Here is a 25192-nt window from a genome sequence, read left to right on the forward strand (position 1 = left end):
AGATTGCCTGAACTTTGTATTTTTTAAAAAAAAAGTAATTTACACAACAAAAAGCAAGGAAAGAGACAAAGACAAAGCCATTTACTGAAAATAGTTTATTTTGGGGAGACACTTCTCCCTCTTGGAGATGTTTACATGTGGCCCAGAATCTCTGTAACACTGCCATATATCTCTAGGCCTGCACTGTATCAGTACTAAGAAATAGCTTTCTCTGGTACAAACATCAAAGACTCCTGCATCCAGACTCCACACATAGCAGATTATTCAGCACCCCTTCCCTATCACACCTCTTTTATTAGTCCACACCAATTATTTACAGCATGAAAAAAACGTAAGCACAGAAATAAGTGATTAAAATAATATATATATATAATATTTACACCACAAATACAAATGTATTTATTCAGGGGACACTGGACCGAGCCAGTAATTTCCATTTTTCTAGCAAGGAACTCCCTTCCTACTATAAAATGCATTTACATTGATAAAACTTCCACAGTGGAGACATATCAAAACTCTAGTGCCCACTAGTGGCCGTGTCCAGTCACAACAATTGTTGATCACAGGAAAACAAAAAAAAAAAAATAAAAAAAAAAAAAAAAAAAAAAAAAAAAGAAGAAGACAGACTTTCTGGGTGTGTCTCCCAATTTAGTGTGAGATTGTATTCAAAAAAGGCAGAACATGATGAATACTCCAGTTAAAATGAGTTATGTTTTCTTAACATGAGATGAGAATTAAAAGCGAGATGAGAATTACCAGCAGTAGATCTATACAGTATTAAAGGACAGAATCCCAGAATATAAACACACCGCACATGTATAAAACACACACATCTTATTGGAAAACACAGGGGGTTATATGCTGGATAATATTTGTAATATATGTGCTCAGACGGTAAAGTAAACGTGACAGATTGCCATCAAACACTGTTGGTCAACCCTTGGCCCGCCAGCATTTTAAAGCCAACCTGTGCTTTGGCTGTTCGTGGGGAATAAACAGGTTCACTTTAAAGGGGTTGTAAAGTCTCAAGGTTTTTTTTTTTTTTTTTACCTTCATGCATTCTATGCATGAAGGTGAAAAACCTTCTGTGCTGCAGCTGCCCCCCAGACATCCCCCTTTTTTCTTATCTGAGCTCGTCCATTCCAGGGATGTGCACAAGTCCAACGGCTCCAGCTGCTGTCTCGGGCTTCACTGGATAGATTGAGAGCAGCAGGAGCCACTACTCTCAATCAAATCCAATGACATGGGACTCGGGAGCGCGCCCACACATGTGCGCCCATGGAAAGTGGCTCTATGTGGGGGCACCCGATGAAAAGGAGAAGCCAGGAGCGCCGGAGGGGCACCCTAGAAGAGGAGGTTCAGGAATGCTCTGTGCAAAACCCTTGCACAGAGTAGGCAAGTATAACATGTTTGATAGAGATAGATTTAGAATGAAAATTATATTATATATTATTTTTTTCTGGGAATTAAACAAAGCCTTCGTTTGCAATAGGGGGCGCACTGCAAGGATATATTTGGACTAACTCCTGGAGATCAGCTGTAATGAAGCCCTCCCTAGCAACATGGATTTGTGCCACTTCATTCAAAGTGGGGAGCTGAACAGTGGCGGAAAGAAGAAATATAAAAGTAAACCGGTTGCTTTGCCAACAATACTTTCAATTGTGCCACCACGTTTTGAGCGGTAATGGGCACTGCGGTAACAAAAGCTTCTAAACTCTGGTTGTGGATGGCCAATTTGTATTACGACAAAATGAACTTGATTCATCAAGCTGCAGGAGTTGTCACTTAAGGAGTGCTAAACAGTGTCTAAGGCATGCTAAAGTGCATACAATAACACCGGTTCAGGGCCCACCTTAGCAGGTCTTAAAAGTGACCCCTTGACCAATATCAAAATAAAATGGTTACATGCAGATGACATATAAATAATTACCAAACGCTGCCCCTGTTGTGGCAGCATGAGCAGACAGGAATGTTAAAAGTGGTTGTAAACCCTTACATACACCCAGTGAGGTGACTGGCCTCAAGTGATGCACAGAGATTAAACAAATACTACACAAGTTGCACCTCTTTATCTGCAGCCATTTCTTCTCCACAGCCTTTCAAAACACATTTTACACAGCATCCCTCAGCTCTGAAAAGCAGGGGGTGGGGATCGGAAGTCTCACAAAGCAGAGCTCAGTGAGGAGAACTCGGAGTCCTGACTGGAGGGAAGGGACACACACCCCTTACAGTACAGTGGAACCTTGGATTACGAGCATAATAATCGAGTTTCCCCATAGAAGTCAATGTAAATGAAGACAATTCATTCCACATCGACTTCTATTGCATGCAATACGGCATGTGGCCAGAGGTGGGTGGGGGAGCACAGAGAGACTCGTAAATACTCGGGAGATAACTCGGATGCACTTGGAAACCCTCAGAAATACTCGAGTAATTCCAAATGGCTCCGAGTGTCACCGGCACCCCCGCACCTCTGGCCAGATACGGTACTGCACACCGCAGAGGCTTGAATCCTGCTCGTTTTACGAACGACTCGCAAACCGAGCCAGGATTTTTAAAAATTGCTCGGATTGCGAAACGCTAGTTAGTTAATCTCGTTACTCGCAATCCAAGGTTCCACTGTACATGGGAACATACTTAGCTGAGGCTGTCAATCACAAGCTGTGTGCTGGAGGCCTCCTCCACCTCACCAATTATCTTACGGTGTCCAGAAAAGCTGTCAGAATAAACTTGTGCAGATAACAGAGGAACAATGCAGCAGAAAGAAATGACACTCAGTGCTTTGGATAAAGACAAAACACAGTAAAGAAGGATGTGCTTTGCTCATATTTCATGTCTGAGGTTTACAACCACTTTAAGGGCTGGTTCACACCACAAAATTGTACTCCAGGTCCCGTTCCGGATGCATTTCTGCATGCTCGTTTTTGATATGTTCTGGTGCGTTTCTGATGCATTCCAGATGCTTTTTTTCCTGTTTTTTTTTCTCACTGTACTGAGGTCTGGTGCATTTTTGATGCACTTTTGATTCACTTTACCACACTCCAGCACAGGAAAAATGCAGCATTTTCTTTTTTTTCTGAGACTGGAATGCCCTGGAACTGACTACACTGGTGTAAACTATGCCAATGGAAATTATATAACCTACTTTCCATGCACTTTTAATGCAGAAAACAAAAAAAAAAAAAAAAAAAAAAAACGCATGGACTGGATGTGGTGTGAACTGGCCCCAAGTATTTACAATCTTCTTTTCAGAATACAAGGTTACTTTGAATCTAAGAATGGCAACAGGGTTACTTTAAGCCCTTCTATGTGCACCTTGCTGCAAAAGGCAGTTATAGTTTGGGGTGGTTGTCATTTGTTTGCTTTAAAGTGATTGTAAAGTCTTTTATTTTTTTTCCTATAAAAATAACAAACATGTTATACTTACCTGCTCTGTTGCAGCTGGTTTTGCACAGAGCAGCCCGGAAAACCTCCTCTTCTCGGGTCCCTCTTCTGTGCTCCTGGCCCCTCCCTCCTGCTGAGTACCCCCACAGCAAGCAGCTTGCTATGGGGGGCACCCAAGTCGAGCTGTAGCTCTGTGTCTCCATTCAGATGTGGAGCTGTGGTTTGGCCATGCCCCCTCTCTCCTGATTGGCTAACTGACTTTGACAGCAGCTGGAGCCAATGGCGCAGCTGTTGTGTCTCAGCCAATCTGGAGGGAGAGTCACTCACTGGACAGAGAGGGGGCTCGGGCAAGTATTAGGGGGGCTGCTGCACACAAAAAGCTTTTTATCTTTACACATAGAATGCATCAAGATAAAAAACCTTCGGACTTTACAACCCCTTTAAGCACAGTTCAAGGTACCCTAAATGCGATTACAGCTTGATGAATCAGGGCCATTGCCATCACAGGCAAACAGGCCACACTCATACTTGTATTTCTACTTCTATCCTACCATAAAAACTGGGCTGGACCAATACTAGGCGCCAGGTTGCCAGGAAAAAAAAAAAAAATAAAAAAAAATAAATAAATCTGGTGCCCAACATTGGCGTCTTATATTTTTTTTTTCAATGGAAACAAAGACTTCCTGGCTCTGGCTCCCAAAATTTACTGATTGGTTTCTGAATTCAAAATGAACCCCTCCAGCCATAAAACAAAGACGGTCCGCTGCAGGAACGTCATTCACCGCAACATATCCCGGACTAACAAAGAGGAACGACTAAAGCAAAGTAAGACTAAACGCAATCACCATCATACATTGTGACTGCTATACTGTATATACATCTCTCCTGTCCCTGTAGAGAACATTGCTTTTTGGAAAGACGTACACAAAAGTTCTCAGGTCCAATGCAAAATAAACATTAAAAAGTTGAGCTCTGGGATAAGCAACTATTATCTGAATACATTCGGTGTGTATTTCTTCCAGATCTATACAGTTATCCAGGGGCAAACGTTGCCTCTGTGCAGGAGCTTCATATATTAAGAGCGATCACTTCTGCTCTCTCTGCTGGTTTAGGGTGACTGGTCTGTATATCCCCCCCCCCCACCCGATCTGTATACCTCCCCCCAAAACATTGGCTATATACACCACCATGATAATGTCACCAATACTTCTACAAGGTAACATCTGGGGTGGCAATGGTATTAGTTGCACACAAGGGCAATTATACTGTTTGGGGCTAGAAAGGAATATTTAAGACAGTTTCTCAGCCCAGAGTTCAGCTTTAAGTTCTGAACAGGCCTCTAAAAAAGGTACAAAATCAGAAACCAAGTCTAAATTTTAAATCCATACATTGCCTATTCTAAGGCTGGCCATACATTATACAATTTTCCTTTAAATTTACCATACAATATGAGGGCAAACCTAAATGCTATCAATGTGCATGCAATCAGGCCAGCACTACATAGTTGAAGGTAAATCTAAAAGGAAATTGAATAAGAAAATTGTATAATGTATGGCCAACCTAAGGTTGTTGGAAGAGGGGACCTGCAATAAAAATGCTCAGAAAAACTCTTCAGAATTTAAATGCAGATTCTTTCCTCCATTACATCTAGTGTGGGGAAGGGAGAGCGAGAGATTAGGAGGAAAAAACAAAAAAAAAAAAAAAAAAAGTACATCATGGTGTATAATAATACGGCTCGCTGCAAGTCCTTGAAATGAGAGCTGCCCCCTTCTTTTTTCCAGCTGAATTGGTAATGAAGGCGTTTTGTTGCACCCTTCAGTACCGCTTTGGTCTATGGTGCGTTGGAGAGTTGTGCGGACATTATGCGGGTAGAACCCTCTCTAGTGTCTCCCGAGCAGTAGTGGAAAGGCGATCAGGAAAGCGGATGTCAAACTCTACGATCAGATCGCCTCGCTGATCTGGTGTTTTTGGCAGTGGAAGTCCTTCTCCATGAATTTTGCGTTTGGTCCCCGGGTTGATAATGTCCCTAATGACAAGAGGAATAGTGCGTCCGTCCAACGTGGGAGCGTTGATTGAGCAGCCGCAGAGAGCCTGAGGAGAACGCAGAGGATTTCCATAAGATATAAAAATGGGACAACAATAAATATAGAGGATTAAAGTACAAAACAAAATGATAAATGACAAAGAAGGCTAATCCATTTGTATACCAAAATAGTAGAGCTGCACCGAAATTTTGGCTGAAAATTGTGTTATCGGCATTCGGCTGATAAGAGAAAAAAGTTGCCGATAATGGCACCGAAAATGCACACAATTTTGCATAGTTTTTACTGTGCTTATGGAGTGTTTTTCAAAGGTCATGTGACTCAAAAAACGCATCAAAAATGCAACACGGGTGCATCAATGATGCGTTCTTGCTGCGCTTTCAATGCAATGCAACTGGGAGGCGCGTTTTGTGAGTTATTTTTTATTTTATTTTTTTAACTGATCAAAAATGCAGCAAGCAGGATTTTTACCACCACAATGGAAGAGCCAGTGTGTATGTGTATGTCTGCGCCACTGACCAGTGTGCAGACATACATAGAATTTAAAGGGATACATTTTGCTTGCGCTAAAAGGTGGCAATAATGGCCAACGATAAATTCATATTAATTGATATTAAAAAGTCAAAAACACAATTATATATAAAAATGGAAGTAATTATTTTTTAAAAACTGTCATTTTCAGTTTTTGCCTAAGTGCATCCTGCATTTTCGGTACCAACATTTCTATTCGGTGCACCTCTACCAAATCATGATTCCATCAGATGTTTTCAAAAAAAAAAAAAAAAAAAAAAAGTCATTTATCTAAACCCAAGAACAAAAATAATAGTTTGTACCCAATCAGTTCTTAGGCCTGGTTCACACCTATGCATTTTTAGTGCTTTTTGCAGGTTTCCACTACAGTCCATTTAACATGGTTTCCTATGGAACATGTTCTGTAGTGCAAATCTGCAAAACGCAAAAAGCACTAAAAACGCATAGGTGTGAATCCAGCCCTAGTTGGTCGCATTTTTTTTTTTAGGCCAAGTACATCTACCACATGTACAGAAACATGGAACCCACCAGCACAGCCGTGAGTACAGGACAGCACAAGCCGCCGCCATCCATCCAGACGGAAATACTGCTATGGGGCTTACATATCTACATGCTTTTTATTCTTTGTACCTTGTGAGTTTTATTAATTATATTAAAAGTGGTGCACAAATTGCTGCACTTAAGCCCCTTTGACACTGAGTTTTTCCTGAAAAAGCTCAAAAAAAAAAAAAAAAATTAAATTAAAAAATGCTACCCTTTAGGTTTTCACACTGGGGCGGTGCGCTTTCACTGCAGTGAAAAAAAATCCTTCCATCTTTGCAGCATGTTTGGGGGAGCTAAAAAACAAATAATAAAATCAAAAACGCATAGGCTTTTTACTGGCAGTTTTGAAGTGAACCCGTGTGAAAGTCTCCTTACAGTTGGGCTGTTTTTTCTCTCTCTCCAGAACGGTCCACAGAGCTGCTTCTAACTCTGATAACTGGCTGCCTTCCACCTAAGTGTCTGCCTTTGGATTCAAGTGCAATAAGACTTTGCTCATTACACATGGACTGCTTATTCCATTATTCATTAACAGGAATACAAGACTGAATTTATCAGTTATTGCTCCTATGATCTTTTTCTCCTCCATAGCACTTTACAAATGAATTTTCTTATGTACAGAAACATTCCTGCCAGAAATCGGGTGTACATTTGGCTTCCTGTACACTGAACCAAAATATAAAACGTGGCCAACCTTCCCAATTCTCTTCTGAGAACTACAGAACACCTCCACCTACGTTATGAAGCAGATGATCACCGGGTGCAGTGTCTCCTCCTCACCAAACCCACCAGACATAATAAAAGTCTATGGCTAAGCACACCTGCAGGTACAAACCCGCAGGTACACTGCACTGCATCCGCGGTGTACGCTGTAAAGAAGGGGATCAGTATGTGTACTGAGTTTGCAGTGCAGCTCCTTTAATGGGCAAGGCGTTGATTACCCTTTGTTAGCATTTGTCATGTAAAAATTCCTCAGCAGGATTACCTGCACAAGATGGCAGAGTTCAGTGGTGTGGGCGGCATCACTGATAAGTATTAAGCATTCTCTTTACATGGAGTGCCTGCTTTTACTTTTTTAAAAAGGGACAGTGTCTGTTTAATTGAATTTTCCCGACTGGTAATAAAAATGTTTAACAGTCATTGGCTGCATATAGGGGAGGAGTAACTCACCCATATCGTGAGGTTTGGCACATTCAGTAAGGCAGTTTAGAGCATAAAAGAGTTTTAGAGAAATGCACTTTCAATTTCAGTTAATGAAGATTTAAAAAGTATCACATTATAAAGCACAGTGGTGTGGTTTATAAATCTGCATTAAACGCTGCTTGGTTTGAATCTCCAAGGCATGCAGAGTGCAATTAAAAATTATAATATATATATATATATATATATATATATATATATATATATATATATATATATATATATATATATATATATATATATATATATATATATATATATATATATTCTCTGTGCTGCAATAAGCATAGAAAAACACAGCGGAGACTTCACACTGTGGCCTGTGATTTATGAGTCGTCAGTAAAAAGCAGGCGGCAATGTAGAGCAGGTACTGTTAATGGAGACATCAGGGGTCCCCAACCCTCAGGGCATGGACTGGTGCCTGTCGATGACCAAGCCACATAACAGGAGGCGAGCGGTGACCGCGGTCTGCATGTGGCAATCACAGACCGCGGTCACCGCTCACCTCCTGCTGCGCAGCGCGGTCATCAAAAACCCACGGACCGGCACCTGTATGTGGCCTGGGGGTTGGGGACCCCATGTCTCCTCTCCTGGCTCCTCCACCCGACCACCAATGTCCTCCTATCAGCAGGGCAGGGGGTAGGAAGAGCTGCAGATCTGAATAGAGAGCTCCTCCCACCCCCTGCCCTGCTAACAGGATAATGGGAGGGCAGAGAAGCCAGGAGAGGACACACGGACTGATAACAGCCTCTGTCCTGCTAAAAGGTAGGAGTCCTGTGCAGGGGGGGGGCAGAGCTTGGAATTGGGAGGGGGTTTGGGGGACTGCAGAAGCATGGCAATGGAGGAGGCTGTGATTGCTAGGGGCACTGTAATATGAAAAAGGGGAGGAAACTGTAAAAGGGGCACTGTAATCATTACAGTGCAGTCCCCATTACATTAATGTTACATAGTTAGTAAGGTTGAATAAAGACACCAGTCCATCCAGTTCAACCCGAGTGTCTACAATTGTCCCCATCCCTGTACATTGTGTCTCATTAAGATGCTCATCCATTATATCATTATTTATTTAAGGTACCCATAAAGCGCTGTCAATTTACGCTGCACTCCACACATACATTGCTCCCTACCCTCAAGGAGCCTACAATCCAAGGTCCCCAACTCGCAATCTTATACTAGGGCCAATTTTGGACAGGATCCAATTAACCTACCAGCATGTCTTTGGAGTGTGGGAGGAAACCGGAGTACCCGGAGGAAACCCACGCAGGCACAGGGAGAACATGCAAACTCCAGGCAGGTAGTGCCATGGTTGGGACTCGAACCAGCAACCCTTTTTACTGCTAGGTGAGAGTGCTACCCACTACACCACTGTGCCGTCCAAATGTAAAGTGGAACCGCACTGTAAAGGGGCACTGTGATGTGAAGGGGAACCGAGGACATAGTGGGACGGTTCTAAAGGGGAAACTGTTCTGTAAAGGGGGGGGGGGTTTGGTTTCGACGGGGGGCTGAGGACAGACTCCGCGAATATCAAATCCCACACACGGCTGCGTCATTCATTCACAGAGTTCTGTGAATGAATGAACGAACTACAGGTACCAACAACCTTTGCGGCTGACAGCTTGCAGTTCTCAATGAACTGCCAAGGAGCGTTCTAGTAGTTCATGGATTCTTCCTGTCATTGTGTAACTTCCTGACCGTACGAGGTACGGGCAGACTGCTACACTGACAGTCTGCAGGAGACTGAGATTTCACCTGCGATCTGATTTACAGGCTCCTAAAATGAATAAATATTTTACCTGAAAAAAAAAAAAGTCCATTTATTTTTATTTTTTAGAAAGTGGAGCTTATCCTTTAAAGTCCTACTACCTAGGAGGATATACCACAAAATTCCCTTAATGCTGGCGCCTCTCGGCCCTTTACGGGTTTCTGAAGTCAGGAGGTGGGGCTTACGATTATGTGACCGTCGTGGTTGGCTGTTACATGATCGGAGCTTTCCGTTTCCGGAGCCCATAACTGTGTCGGGAGCATGTTCTCGGCACAGGTTTGTTTACCTTAGGGTATGCAAATATGTGGCCTCTCAGGGTCAAGGCCCACCGGCTGTCTGTGCCAAGAGGATAAAAGGGCAAGAAAACCCTTATACAGTGGCTTGCGAAAGTATTCGGCCCCCTTGAACTTTTCAACCTTTTGCCACATTTCAGGCTTCAAACATAAAGATATAAAATTTTAATTTTTTGTGAAGAATCACCAACAAGTGGGACACAATTGTGAAGTGGAACGAAATCTATTGTATATTTTAAACTTTTTTAACAATTAAAAAACTGAAAAGTGGTGCGTGCAAAATTATTCGGCCCCTTTACTTTCAGTGCAGCAAACTCACTCCAGAAGTTCAGCGAGGATCTCTGAATGATCCAATGTTGTCCTAAATGACTGATGGTGATAAATAGAATCCACCTGTGTGTAATCAAGTCTCTGTATAAATGCACCTGCTCTGTGATAGTCTCAGGGTTCTATTGAAAGCGCAGAGAGCATTATGAAGACCAAGGAACACACCAGGCAGGTCCGATATACTGTTGTGGAGAAGTTTAAAGCCGGATTTGGATACAAAAAGATTTCCCAAGCTTTAAAACATCCCAAGGAGCACTGTGCAAGCGATCATTTTGAAATGGAAGGAGTATCAGACCACTGCAAATCTACCAAGACCTGGCTGTCCCTCTAAACTTTCAGCTCAGACAAGAAGACTGATCAGAGATGCAGCCAAGAGGCCCATGATCACTCTGGATGAACTGCAGAGAACTACAGCTGAGGTGGGAGAGTCTGTCCATAGGACAACAATCAGTCGTACACTGCACAAATCTGGCCTTTATGGAAGAGTGGCAAGAAGAAAGCCATTTCTCAAAGATATCCATAAAAAGTCTCGTCTAAAGTTTGCCACAAGCCACCTGGGAGACACACCAAACATGTGGAAGAAGGTGCTCTGGTCCGATGAAACCAAAATCAAACTTTTTGGCCACAATGCAAAACAATATGTTTGGCGTAAAAGCAACACAGCTCATCACACTCAACACACCATCCCCACTGTCAGACATGGTGGTGGCAGCATCATGGTTTGGGCCTGCTTTTCTTCAGTAGGGACAGGGAAGATGGTTAAAATTGAGGGGAAGATGGATGCAGCCAAATACAGGACCATTCTGGATGAAAACCTGTTGGAGTCTGCAAAAGACCTGAAACTGGGACGGAGATTTATCTTCCAACAAGACAATGATCCCAAACATACAGCAAAATCTACAAAGGAATGGTTCACAAATAAACGTATCCAGGTGTTAGAATGGCCAAGTCAAAGTCCAGACCTGAATCCAATCGAGAATCTGTGGAAAGAGCTGAAAACTGCTGTTCACAAACGCTCTCCATCCAACCTCACTGAGCTCGAGCTGTTTTGCAAGGAAGAATGGGCAAGAATTTCAGTCTCTCGATGTGCAAAACTGATAGAGACATACCCCAAGCGACTTGAAGCTGTAATCGCAGCAAAAGGTGGCTCTACAAAGTATTAACGCAAGGGGGCCGAATAATTTTGCACGCCCCACTTTTCATTTTTTTATTAGTTAAAAAAGTTTCAAAAATCCAAAAGATTTCGTTCCACTTCACAATTGTGTCCCACTTGTTGGTGATTCTTCACAAAAAATAAAAATTTTATATCTTTATGTTTGAAGCCTGAAATGTGGCAAAAGGTTGAAAAGTTCAAGGGGGCCGAATACTTTCGCAAGCCACTTGTATGTGTGCCTCTCCGATTTAGGTTAATTTAAACTGCAATGTGTGCATTGAGCGCAGGTAATGTGCGTGTGCTGACAAGCTGTGTTGCAGTTTATTTTAACGGGGGACTTTTCTCCTCACTTCCTGGAACAAGCAAAGGCACTACAGCATGGCAGAGCGCTCAAACTTGTGCTGGCCATTTTTTCCTGTGCAATTATGCGCTTTGCGTTGACATGCATTACTGTGCATTGTGCTGAATAAAGTAGGGCTTGCTTTACTTTTTTCATAGCAAACCAGCACACAGCAGTGCATCACACCAGCATGGCCTGCTCTCATTTGAGAAGGCAGGTGGGAGAGCTAGAAACAAAAGTTGAATTAAGTCAGAAGAGCAGCATGGTTTCAATTCTCTTGGACAGGACTTTTAATTTAAAAATGGCTGATAGGTTTGATTTAAAGGTTTGATTTACAGTGGGACAATCGCTGGAGAGGGAGTATCAGTGGGTGAGGGAGGCCCTAAAATGGTAAAAATGTCAGAGTCTCTAACCCCCTCCAGCCCGCTGTATAGACAAAAGGACGGCTCTTGTTCTGGGCCAACGTCATGGGACACAGCGCGACCCTGATCACCCCAATGACGCGGCTCTTTACACATGTGATCAGCTGTGTCCAATCACAGCTGATCACATGTAAACAAGGACGTGCCAGTAATCGTCTCTCCTCGTCTCACACTGACCGAGTGTGAGGAGAGGAGAGACGATCAGCGGCCCCTCCTCACAGGGGAGATTATACAGATAATCAGGGCACTGATCATCAGTGCCCCAATTATCAGTGCAGCCCCAACAGTGCCCAGCAGCGATGCCAATTTGTGCCCATTGGTGATGCAAGTCAGTACCACCTATCACTGCCCATAAGTTCAGCCCATCAGTGAAGGAGAAAAAATTACTTATTTACAAACCTTCATTTTTTTTTTTTTAGCAAGAAAATGAAACTAAACCAGCGGTAATTAAATATCACCAAAAGAAAGCTCTAATTTGTGGGGAAAAAACAATGATTAAAAAATAGATACATTTGGGTACAGCATTAGAAGACTACTTACCTCTCTCAGGCTGATCTTGGCTGTGTACACCACGTTTGATGAATCTCTCTTGAACACTGAATGTGGTTTGTCTTTCAGCACAAACACAATATCTGCAGGGATATTAGATGGCGTTTCGTCACCCTCTTTGGGGAATGTGATCTTCGTTCCTTCCTTCCAGCCTTTCTTCACTTGAATAGTGAGGATTTTATCCTCATTGTGTACGTTTCTCCCATCGGGACCCAGACGCTTGTGGGAAATCTTCATTTTCTTTGTGCAGCCGGTGAAAATTTCCTCAAGAGAGACTGGGAGCTCCCTGATTACTGGTGGGTCTTGTTTCTTGTTCATCGGTGGGCCTCGGCCTGGAGCACCTCTTGGGAAGCCACCTAGGTGACCAAAACCACCCATGCCTCCCATACCTCCCATGGGAAACCCTGAGAAGGGATCCTCTGTCTCCATGTCTTCATCATTTCGTGCAAAGAAGTTGTCAAATGGGTTACGGCCTCCGAAAAACTCTGAGAACATGGCATGAGGATCTCCATGGAAGCTGTAACTGAAAGAAGGACCATTGTTACCGCATCCTCCACCACCCGGGGTTCCCTTTAGGCCTGGGGAAAAGAGAAAAAACACTCATTATTAAACTGCAGCTCAGGAGATTACGCACCAACATCATAGCACAGTATCTGAAGTGTCCCGTTGTCTTCCTGAGACACTAGATATGTGACAGATATGGATATTAACACAAGTCACTTGGAATTTAATGATTTGCACAAAAAAAAAAAAAAAAAAAAAATTATTGGACTTTATATTACAATATATATATATATATATAGCAACGGATCGTTACCGATCCGTACGGATCACCCTCCGCGGATCGGCACACCCGCGATCCACGGAGCACTCTGCGGCCTCAGCCATAGGAAAGGCCGCAGCTTCGGCCTAGCTCCGGAGCGGCGCCCATCTTGGTACACCCGGAAGCGGCCGCTGTCTCGACAGGAAGTGACGTTTCGTCGCCATCTTGCTACACACCACACTCCTGCACAGTACAATAATGATAGAGTGAGAAGGGGGCAAGCGGACATCTTGTTACACCCACCGGAGTTTTAGATTTAAAAGCTATTTTTAACACAAAACCGAGCTTATATGCACAAATACGGTATTTATGCATACAAGCTCGGTTTTGTGTTGAAAATAGCTTTTAAATCTAAAACTCCGGTGGGTGTAACAAGATGTGTGTGTTTTTTTTTTTGCTGATCTGAAAATGATCCAATCCGTGAGATTTTTGATCCATTGCATCCCTAATTAATTATATTAATATATATATATATATATATATATATATATATATATATATATATACATATACACACACATACTATATATTTAGATTTCTAGGGGTGCAAAAATTCAGGCTGTAATTGGACCTGAAATGGTAAATGGAGACACACCGGACTCCTGCTGCGAGCCGCTGTGTTCTCCAGTGTGAACCCAGCCTCAGACCAAACGCAGCTGGATGCATTTTGAACTGCACTCCAAATACATAGACATCATCAAATCAAGGTACTCCTATGGCATAGTTCACATAGTTCCACAGTGGGGGAAAAAAAAAAAAAAAAAGAAGGGTGGGGGTGGGGGGGGAGTAGAGCATGCTGCATATTTCCGCACAGCAAATGCAGGGAAAAACGTGCTTCAAATGCACCCGCACCATGCCCCTTTAAGCCAAGCCCAAAAATATATAGAAAAATGCACTGCAAACGCAGCGCAAAATGCATTCAAGCGTGCTTCAAATGCATGTAAACATGCAGTCAAAAATGGGCAGTTATGTGCAGTTTCTGGTGTGAATGGGCCCTAACAGATGCAGTTGACCTAATCAAGCGGGTTTTGCATTCTCATAGCCCAGCAACACTGACCCTTAGGCGAGGTTCACATCTGAGCGGGTGTGGGACTGTGCGTACATTGTACTCTTTCCCGCACCAAAAACACACTGCTATTAGCAGACACAAGGGCACCCCCACACATTGGAAACATCAGCGTGTTCCCCAGTGCTGGAGAACACAGAGCACTATGCAGTTTCCCTGTGGCTGTGATTTTAGAAGAGTCAAGGACCTATTCCCTGAAGGTACAGCAACTCATTCAAATGAACAGGCTGCTGCACCCGCACAATCGGGGTTGTGGGGAAACTGACATTGTGTGAACCTAGCCTTAATGACACAGTACAAGAAGTGTTAGACATGCTCTGATCTGCAGGAATACCAAATCCCAGCACAGGATGAGACATGTACAAGGTGATCCAGGCTCTTTACCACTTCTGGAAAACAGTGGTGGGGACACACTCCTTAGAGAACTATGTTGGCTCCTTCTGCACTATATCCAAAACATTGCTACATCTATAGGGTGTTATGTGATACTGGAAGACACCAACCATACAAATCCATCTACTTCACCTAATTTCATAAAGGCCAATCTTTAGCCCACTTAATTACTGGATGACAGAATCGCTTGCATGACATGTTACCGATACCAGAAAGGACTTCCTTGTGGCATTTGAAAGATGTAATCTAATTGGCTGCAATGACCAAAAGCTCAGCTGAACTATTAAAATGAGCAAACAAAATGCTGCACTCATTGACTAGGGCCAGCCATAGACAGAGCGACTTTCTTTTCTGCAACCATAGGTCACAGGAAAAAAAAAAAAAAATAATATTGCTCGATTTCCCCATCAACACAGTCAGTGTTATGGGGGGGGGGGGGATCCCTCACACAGAGCTATTGTGTTCTCCCTGCAGGGAAAGCTGTCCCTGCCAAAAGAACACAGCTATAACAACCACTAGCAATAATCGCATGTAAAACCCAACAGGCTGGTTGTACTCAAGCTGTTTGAGCAATAAACTTGGGTACATTCAGCCTGCCTACACATGGTCCGAATTTCGGCTGGTTCCTAATGAACCGGCTAAGATTCAAACCATCTGTGGCCAGCTTTAAACTACAAATCCCTCTCTACAGAACACCAAGTCATTAAAATCATTTTTTCCATAGAAATAAAAAAATAAAAAGTATTACTAAACCCACAATAGTAAAAATCTGTCTTTATATGCAGTAAAGCATGCTCGTTATACTCACTGTGGAACCTAAAGGGTTAATCCTCTGCATTGTGTAAAAAGGCTGTTTGATCCTGTCTTCTACAATCCTCCCCTTCTTCTACTGTCCCCAACCCATCTCCTCCTAGAACAGAGGCTAGGGGACAGGCTGCACATGCTCAGTTTGGTGTGTATTGCTAGTGAGCTTTTTTTTTTTTTTTCTCTTGGGAGAGTGCATGTGATTAGCCAGGGCCAATCAGCACTTCCCAGACTGAGGGTCAGGGGTCCTGCAGCCTCATAGAACAGTTAGGGGAGAATGAAAACTCCTCCCATAAGCTTTAACCAGACACTGTTAGAAGTCACAAGACTGCTATATACTGCTGATGGCAAAAGGTATTTTGCCGTTTATATTTACTAAAATAATTGCATTTCCGTGTACTGTGTGAGACCAGATATAGTGAATGCAGGGTCCTGGGTTTAGTAACACTTTAAAGAGGAACTACAGTCCGCTCACATAATTTGTAATCTGAAGCTTCCCTGCAAACACTTTGCATATTATTTTACATACACACACTGATTCTGTACTTGCCAAATATGTTGCAGAAATCTCTCTCCACTGAGTTTGGCTGCAACCATTTTAACTGTGGGCGGTTGAAGCTGCTGCCTGTTCATTTCCTGGATTTACACAGAGGAACACCTGCAGCTCTCATTGGCCCTCTTATGACTCATCCCCCCTCCCTTCCTGGCAAACTGTCACGAGAGAGAGCATGTGCATGAAAAGTCTAGGCTTTTTACCAGACAAGAAACATGAAGTGGGCTGTATAAGGTATTTACTGGCAGAAAAGAAAATGTTGTTTTACTATCCAAAGTTAAAACAACAAGGGCAGAAGATTTAATAGATAGAAAGATGAAAAAAATAAATATATGACTGAAGTTCCGCTTTAACTTGCCAAGGAAATCTGCAGTGACTATTATTGATGTTTACAATAACCCAATAAAAACAGGTTTACACTTGTCCAGTGGGAGGCATAATGCCATATAAACTATTGAACAGATATGGGAATGCTGTCACCACACCTTCATACAATTGTAGTCAGCGTTCTGCAGGGATTCCATCATTAATAACCTGCTAGGCGAGCTACAACCACCTCCTGTGTATCATTAATGAAAGTGAACTCGTCACTCCTACACAGCAGGAAGACATGTTTAACCACTTAAGGACCGAGCCTCTTTTTTAAAGATAAAGTTAAAGTTTTTAAGTTAAAAACAGTTTTTTTTTTTTGCTAGAAAATTACTTAGAACCCCCAAACATTATACATTTTTTTTCTAACACCCTAGAGAATAAAATGGCGGTCGTTGCAATACTTTGTCACACAGTATTTGCACAGCGGTCTTACAAGAGCACTTTTTTTTTTTTGAAAAAAATATATTTTTTTTAATTCAAAAAAGTGTAAGATAAAAAGTAAAGTTAGTCCAATTTTTTTCTAATATTGTGAAAGATAACGTTACGCCGAGTAAATTGATACCCAACATGTCACGCTTCAAAATTGCGCCCGCTCGTGGAATGGCGACAAACTTTTACCCTTAAAAATCTCCTTAGGCAAGGTTTTAAAAAATTCTACAGGTTGAATGTTTTAAGTTACAGAGGAGGTCTGGGGCTAGAATTATTGCTCTCACTCTACCGATCGTGGCGATATTTCATGTGTGTGGTTTGAACACAGTTTATATATGCGGGGGCTACTCACGTATGCGTTCACTTATGCATGCGAGCTCGGCAGGACGGGGCACGTTTAAAAAATGTTTTTACTCTTTTCTTTATTTATTTTACCTTTTACACGGTTAAAAAAAAAAAAAAAAATTGTGTCACTTACTGCAATGTAAATATCCCTTGTAATAGAAAAAAAAAAAAAAAAAAAAAAAAAAAAAAAAAAAAAAAGCATGACAGGACCTCTTAAATATGAGATCTGGGGTCAAAAAGACATCAGATCTCATATTTACACTAAAATGCAATTAAAAAAAAAAAACAAAAAAAACAAAAAAAAGGTCCTTTAAGAGCTATGGGCAGAAGTGATATTTTGACATCGCTTCCGCCCCCTGCAATGTCATGGACACAGGTGGGGGCCATCTTCCCCTCATTTGTCTCCATGCCAATGAAGGCACAACATCCGATCACCTCCACCGCTGGCTCCGCAAAAGCCTTCTACCTTTACAACCACTTTAAAATGTATGTATAGCCAAAACATTTTTTTTAAAGTTTAAGATGGAGTAGGGAAGGGTTAAAATCCCTATCAAGTAATTTTTTTGCCATCTGTGTCCCAGTAGGGAGATTTTCCTTTACTTCCTGGAGATACATTAGGGTGATAAAATCTCAAAGCGAAATTCTCCTCTGACAGTTGTCACCAAAACATATGTTTTGTTGACATTTGGTGACAGTTTTAGTAACTCAGCCCCTTCATGTGTCTGCACAGCAGTGCAGGGCATTGTGCTGCTGGGCAATGACATGCGATGACTACCTGCGTGTTGCAGTAAAATGCAGCATACAGCACCTCCAGGCTGCATTGCAGTGCAAATGGGGCACACAGAAACAATGGTTTTCCATGTGCCCTAGCGGTGGCTGGTGTTTATCCAGTGTGGGAAAATAAGCCCTCACTATAGTAACAACTTAGAAATTTTGGACTTTGTCTTGGCTCTCGTTCGCATTGAATGCGGCTTTGAAAACGTACAACATCTGAAATCGCAGGATTTCAAAAGGCACATGTCAGTGCGACTTCAGGAGCAACTTTGAGGACATCTGTGCAGCTTCATGCACAGATGTCTATGCAAGTCGCACCCAAAAGTGACAAAAGTGGTGCAGGAATTACTTTTTCAAATCGATGCGGCACCGCAAAGTTGGCATTGCACCGATTTGAACAGTGCCATTGCCGACAATAGGGTGCGACTTGTCATGCAATTTGACCTGTCAAATCGCTACAGTGTGAACGGGGGCTTAGAGTAACAGACACACTATTAGATTTTCTGCAGTTTTTTTGTCTTCAGATTTATCAAAACCATGTAGTGCAAGGGCCTGCCTGATTGCATAAATTGAAACTCTTAAGGTTTGACCTCATATTATATGGTTTTGATAAATCTGAAGACAAAAATCTGCAGAAAATCTAATAGTGTGTATGGGGGTCTAACAGTAACAGTCCTTGGGATAAAGAAAAAGGTGAATCTCACAGAGGGAACACAAACTGCAAAAAAAAAAAAAAAAAAAAAAAAAAAGAGAAGGTCCAACGATGATCAGGAAGGTACTCCAGCATTTCTACCCACACAGGATGGAGGTATAGACGCTGACTGTCCAAGGACAGGACGGGAGGTGTGAAAAGAGGAACCACCCCATACTTATGGAAACTTTGCCACACACATCCGTCACTGAAGTGTTCCCAACACATAAACACGCTGTAACAAAAATTGTGGAACGGATGCTTTAGCCTTGGTCATGCTGTTTCACACAGGCCTAGTCAGTTGATGACTCGCTGAATCTTGCTCCTCCCACTTGAGATGGAACATGTGATTGGCACCAAAAGGCTGAAGATAGGAATAGACCAGGGATATGCAATTAGCGGACCTCCAGCTGTTGCAAAACTACAAGTCCCATCATGCCCTTGGGTGTCATGCTTGTGGCTGTCAGTCTTGCTATGCCTCATGGGGCTTGTAGTTCTGCAACAGCTGGAGGTCCACTAATTGCATATCCCTGGAATAGGGTAATCTCCCTCTTTCTTCATTAACAAAATGTTAGTTGGACAGCAAGCTCTGGTTCACACCAGTGCGACTTTGAAATCACGCAACTTCAAAAAGGCAGATTTGTGCAATTTGGACCTTCAATTTCATTGCAACTTCATTTAACAGAAGTCAATGCAAGTCACAGAGAAAAATTGCAAAAAAAAAAAAAAAAAAAAAGAAGTAGTGCAGGAACCTTTTTCTGAGTCGCAACGATTTGAACAGTTCCACTGCCGGCAACTTGTCATGCGAATTTGTAATGTCAAATCGGACGACAAATTGCACCAGTGCTAACCAGGGCTAAACAGCGGACCCTGATTGGTAGAGTGAAGTCCCAGCAATGACTGGGCTAGGCTTTCCATGTTCTCTTCCATACCAATACTGGGACCTGATGCAGCCTGCAGCTCCATGTTATCAGATGGATTAGGCTCCTAGGAACAATTCCAAATGTTATATGCAAACGTACTGCCTCCTCCTACAAGTATAATCCTTCTGTACACATTATACACACAAGGGTGACCTCACTTACCTTCCTCCCCGTATTTGTCAAATATCTCCCTCTTTTTCGGATCGCTGAGTACATCGTAAGCCTCTGCAATCTCCTTGAATCGCTCCTCGGCTCCGGGGTCTTTATTCTTATCGGGGTGAAACTTCAGAGCTTGTTTTCTGTACGCCTTCTTTATATCCTCCTCTGAAGCCCCCTTTGACAGTCCAAGGATCTTGTAGTAATCCTTACCCATGCTGGTGGAAGGGGTTTACAGGGAATTGTATACAATGCACGGACAACTGTGAATAAACAAAATATACACATAAATAAAACATATCCAGCACAATTCTAAATCCATGGTTGTATCCGATCTGAATATTAAAAGCAGAATGCCAAAACAGACAAATAAACCATGAGCTGTATATACAGGGTGCCGGAGCATCATTTATCAGCCGGAAGTACCCAAACCCCATTGGGGGGGGCGCAACATCCTAATGGTTAGGGGGGTTGTGTGCTGGTTAACCACTTGCCTCCTGGGCCCCTTCCTTCCAGGCCAGTTTTCAGCGCTGTCGCACTTTGAATGACAATTGTGCGGTCATGCTACACGGTACCCAGATGACATTTTTGTAATTTTTTTTTTTTCACCCAAATAGAACTTTCTTTTGGTGGTATTTAACCACCACACAGAGATTTTTTTTATTTTTTGCTAAGCAACCAAAAAAACAAACCCACACAAAACGTTTTTCATAGTTTGTTATAGCATTTTGCAAACAGGTCATTTTTCCCCTTGACTGATGGGCGCTGATAAGGCTGCACTGATGGGCGGGAAGCCGGTTACTAACTTTTTTTTCCTCTCCTCATGCTGATTATGATGAAAAAAAAAAAAAAAGCCGATAACCGACTTCTGTTTACTTCCATGATCGGCTGTCATTGGCTGACAGCTGATCATGTGGTAAAGGGCACGCTTGATTGTCCCTTTACCCTGTTCTGTGATCAGCCAAATCCGAAAGACTCGTTAATCACAGAGCGCGGCACGCAAGCAGCGTGATCACAGGAGAAAGTAAATCGACGTCCTGCCGGCACTACAGTCTTTCAGCTATATTGTCGGCGGAATGTGGTTAAAGGTAAGTTACACCAAATTGGACTTTCAGCCCGGGTTCACACTATTGCGAGGAGAGAACCAGAGTGATTCCAGTGCAGGTTGCCCACATCGCATGTCAATACAAAGTTAATGACACCCCCAGATTGGTTCACAGATCGCAGTGAGAACTGATAATTCAGACAGGAATCGAATCACATAGGTGGTGAACACCCATGTGATCCAATTTGTGATCCAATTCTAGTGCATGGGGGGGGGGGGATTTGGGAGGGGAGGTTTCTGAACCTTTTACCTGCAAATCCAATGCGAGTTCAGATATACAATCTGTATGGCTGAATTTGCATTGCACAGACATCGCATGTGATCTGCACAGCAATGCGGTGCGAATCACAAACGATGTCCAAGTTCACAATAGTGGGAGCCCAGGCTTAGTTGAAAGCAACTAAATAAATCAAATTAAAAAGTGTGCCAAGTCTTATAGGTGGTCTTCTTTAGAAAGCAGATGCATCCTGAGTAGATAAGCTTTTCCCCTGCCAGCATGTTGTAGACAAGGACCCCTTGCTGTGTTCAAGCGGTGGTCTCTTGGCAGAAGTCCAACACTCCCACCCGGGATTAGACATTAAAAAAATAAGTGTCTATAATACTGTGTAAAATCCAGTAATACCCGGTCTCATCCTGCTCTGCACGTGCTCAAATGCCCTTTTATTTTTTAGGCACTGTGCCATAAATATAGAGGCCGATCTGCTGACAGTCTAAAGCAGTCGTCATCAACTCCTCTCATCAGGACCCACTAACAGGCCAGGTTTGCAAGATAACTGAAATACATCACAGTTGATATCATTTGCTGATCAGTGATTGCAGTATTCTAGTCTGCATCTCCCCAAGGTAATACATAAAACCTGGCCTGTTAGTGGGCCCTGAGGACAGGGTTGATGACCACTGGTCTAAAGATTTACTGCTGCTCAGGGGTCCAGGGCTTCACCAAAATGGCAGCCTCCAGCAAGAAGAAAAAGAAGCAATGCTGGAAGCAATTTACAGCACACATTCATTTTGGTAGCATAATTATTAATGTGGAATGTATGTTCTTTGCTAAAGAACATTATTTTTTATCCAGTTGTTTTGGGTAAAGTTCCGCTTTAAGGGTCAGTTCACACCATGAATCTCACAGGAGCGCCCCGTGCAATTCACATGCGATCTGGATGCAGTGTGATTTCAGCCCATTCTGAAATTGCGCTGGACCAAATAAAAAAAAAAAAAAAAAAAAAATGGAGCATGCAACACGCACAGCAACCGGATTGCACAGAACTACTGTACCATGCGATTCGGTGCAGGCAAACCTGCGCTTGGGGTGTCATTAAGTTAACATTGACATCTGTTGCAGATCACAATTGCAGTGCATTTTGAATGTGGTGCAGGAAACGTGCACAGAACATGGGTTTTCCCGCACCAAGTTCAGGTGTGAACAGGCACTGAGCCCTGAGGGATTTCCTCCTACTACCTTTCGTGTCTCTATAGTCAGGAAGTGAACTTAAAATTCTGTGTCTCATTGCAGAGATTTCCAAACAAATACAGTTTTGCTTTAATTATATTTTTACCCCTTTTTCTGCCAGGGCCTGGACATTTTAGGCTCAGCTCACACAGCCACGACTTGAGAGTTCAAAGTCACATGACAAGTTGCACCCCATTAACGGCAATGGAAGCATTCTAAATCGGTGTGACTAAGAAAAAGGTTCCGGCACTACTTTGAGACGACTTCATTAGGACTGGCATTGACTCCTGTTAAGTCGCAAGCAAGTTGCACTGAAGTCACGCAGTATGTTGGCTGTCAAAGCTGCGTTGATGTGAACCAAGACTTGGGCCTGATTAGAGATTAGATTAGGGAACCTAAAATTAATTAATTTTTTTTTTTTTTTTAAACCCGAGTTTAGTGTCACTCTAAAGAGTAACTAACCCATTATTTAAAGGGGAGTTCCACCTGTACCTGTTTTTTTTCCCCCACTTCTGAGAGATCGCGCCACGGCGAGATAATTTGGAAGTTCGGCACCCGCTGCGCCATTCAGAAAGCGCAGCAGGGAACCACCTGTGAAGCCGCTATATTAAATATATATATATATATATATATATATATATATATATATATACACACACACACATACATACATATACACACACACACACACACAGGCTGCGGTGCCGACATCGCTGGATTCCAGGACAGGCAAGTGTCCGATTATTAATAGTCAGCAGCTGCAGTAGTGTGTGTAGCTGCTGACTTTTAATTTGATGGAACTAAATGGAACTCTGCTTTAAAAAAAAAAAATAAAAATTAGTTACATTCCTGGCATGCCGGAAATAACTGTCACATCCAATGTCTGGTTTCATAACTGATCACATGTGTAGCACCATGGCAGTTGCAGATCAAACAGAGGCCAAGATGGCAGCTTCCTTGGCTGAAAAGGAGAGGAGGGTTTAGTTCAGCTCTAGATCAGCTCTCCCAGACCTGTCCTCCAATCAGTGACGACCCTGCAGGCCCAAGTACACAGGTGGAGGAATCCATCTCAGGTATGAGGTTCCCCTCCTTGTTTGGGGGGGGGGGGCGCGCACACATACATACAATAACTATATGACCACTGACAGGTTAAGTGAATAACATTGATTATCTTGTTACAATGCCATCTAGAAGTGGGTGGGATATATCAGGTAGCAACAGAAAATGTTGTGCCTGAAGTTGATGTGTTGAAAGACAAAAAAAAAAGGGGGAATTGCAGTTTGTTGTGTATGGGGCTGGGTAGCTACAGACTGGTCAGGGTGCCCCATGCTGACCTGTGCCCAAGGCCAAAAGTGCCTACAATGGCCATATGAGCATCAGAACTGGACCACAGGGCAATGGAAGAAGGTGGCCTGATCTGAACTTTTACATCATGTGGATGGCCAAGCATGTGTCACTTACCTGGGGAAGAGATGGCACCAGGATTCAATATGAGAAGAAAAAGGCAAGGCGGTGGAGGCAGTGTGATGCTTTGGGCAATGTTCTGCTGGGGAACCTTCGCATCCTGCCATTCATGTGGATGTTACTTTGACACGTACCACCTACCTAAAAAAAAAATTGTTGGTGGCCAAGTACAACCCCTTCATGGAAACCTTATTTCCTGGTTGCAGTGGCCTCTTTCAGTAGGCTACTTCATCCTGCCACACTGCCAAAAAAAAAAAAAAAAAAAAAAAAAAAATGGACCAGGAATGGGTTTGAGGAACTCAACAATGAGTCTGAGGCGTTGACTTGGCCTCCAAATTCTTCAGGTCTCAGTGGGATTTGCTGGTAAAAAGAAGTCCAATCCATGAAGGCCCCACCTCATAACTTGCAGGACACAAAAGGATCTGCCACTGATGGCACCAGAGAGCACATCATATCTTCAGAGGGCTAGTGGGGCCCATTCCACAAATGGGTCAGGGCAGCAGTATTTACTCAGAATTGGGGGGGGGGGTCATACAGTTATGGCTGATCAGTGTATGAGAGATATATATATATATATATATATATATATATAGTGTGTATGTATGATTGATATAGAGATATATATATATATATATATATCTCTCTCTCTATCAATCATAATATATATATATATATATTTCCCATACACTGATCAGCCATAACGGTATGACCCCCCTAATTCTGAGTATATATATATATATATATATAAAAATCATACTATCTATCTACATACATACATACATACATACATACATACATACATAGACACGTGTGTGTGTATCATACACAGATATAGATATTTTATATCCAGCTACTGCTATGTTGTGATGAGGGGGATCCCTCCTCCAGGCCCCCCATTCCCATACACACCCCTTGTGTCTGCGCCCCCTCCCTCTGCACACATAGATCCCCCATTAATAATAATAATAATAAAGGCCTGTGTTGGGCCCAGTACACCCCCCTGTCAGCTCATACCTGCGTCCACCGATCGTAGTCACCTCTGTACTCCAGTCCAACCCCAGCCCGTCTCTTCTTCTTCTATACGCTCGGCTCCACCTCCAGAACCTTCCAGATCTTTCTTCCGCACTCCAGAAGCTGTGTGAGCTGGCTGTGCCTCCCGGCCAATCGCAGCCCCTCAGTTTTGCAGGCGTAGACCAACCGAAAACAAGCACCAGATGAGGCCAATCAGCTCACAGAAGCTCCCTGACCCAGCGTGTGTGTGGTGTGTGTTCCAGAACGTGCATGACACGCCCCCCCCTCCAGT

The 25192-nt window shown here is 42.9% G+C and overlaps 1 protein-coding gene across 2 annotated transcripts; it reads right to left on the reverse strand.

Moving 5' to 3' along the window:
* Positions 1–80: 80 nt before the first annotated feature.
* Positions 81–25122, reverse strand: LOC141133233 (dnaJ homolog subfamily B member 1-like). 2 transcript variants are annotated; one of them, XR_012243027.1, is made up of 5 exons: positions 24904–25122; positions 19880–20136; positions 12536–13122; positions 2634–5475; positions 81–2242 (listed from the first exon to the last, which is right to left on the reverse strand). XR_012243027.1 is itself a non-coding variant. In XM_073622485.1 (4 exons), exons 2-4 carry the CDS (start codon positions 20088–20090, stop codon positions 5245–5247), a joined length of 1029 nt encoding a protein of 342 aa, XP_073478586.1. In that variant the 5' UTR covers positions 20091–20136; positions 24904–25122; the 3' UTR covers positions 81–5244. The 2 variants fall into 2 exon arrangements, 1 of the variants encoding a protein (XP_073478586.1); XM_073622485.1 differs by having other exon boundaries at positions 81–5475.
* Positions 25123–25192: the final 70 nt, after the last annotated feature.

Source organism: Aquarana catesbeiana, linkage group LG03 (assembly GCF_042186555.1).
Source record: "Aquarana catesbeiana isolate 2022-GZ linkage group LG03, ASM4218655v1, whole genome shotgun sequence".
Taxonomy (NCBI): Eukaryota; Metazoa; Chordata; class Amphibia; order Anura; family Ranidae; genus Aquarana; species Aquarana catesbeiana.

What these genes read in the sequence shown, in the direction of transcription:
- LOC141133233 (XM_073622485.1), bottom strand. Translation starts at nt 20,090, where the DNA reads ATGGGTAAGGATTACTACAAGATCCTTGGACTGTCAAAGGGGGCTTCA. An exon ending in TGACAAATACGGGGAGGAAG is followed by an intron (nt 13,123 to 19,879) that starts GTAAGTGAGGTC and finishes TCTTTTCCCCAG; the next exon opens with GCCTAAAGGGAACCCCGGGT. An exon ending in CCAAGATCAGCCTGAGAGAG is followed by an intron (nt 5,476 to 12,535) that starts GTAAGTAGTCTT and finishes CGTTCTCCTCAG; the next exon opens with GCTCTCTGCGGCTGCTCAAT.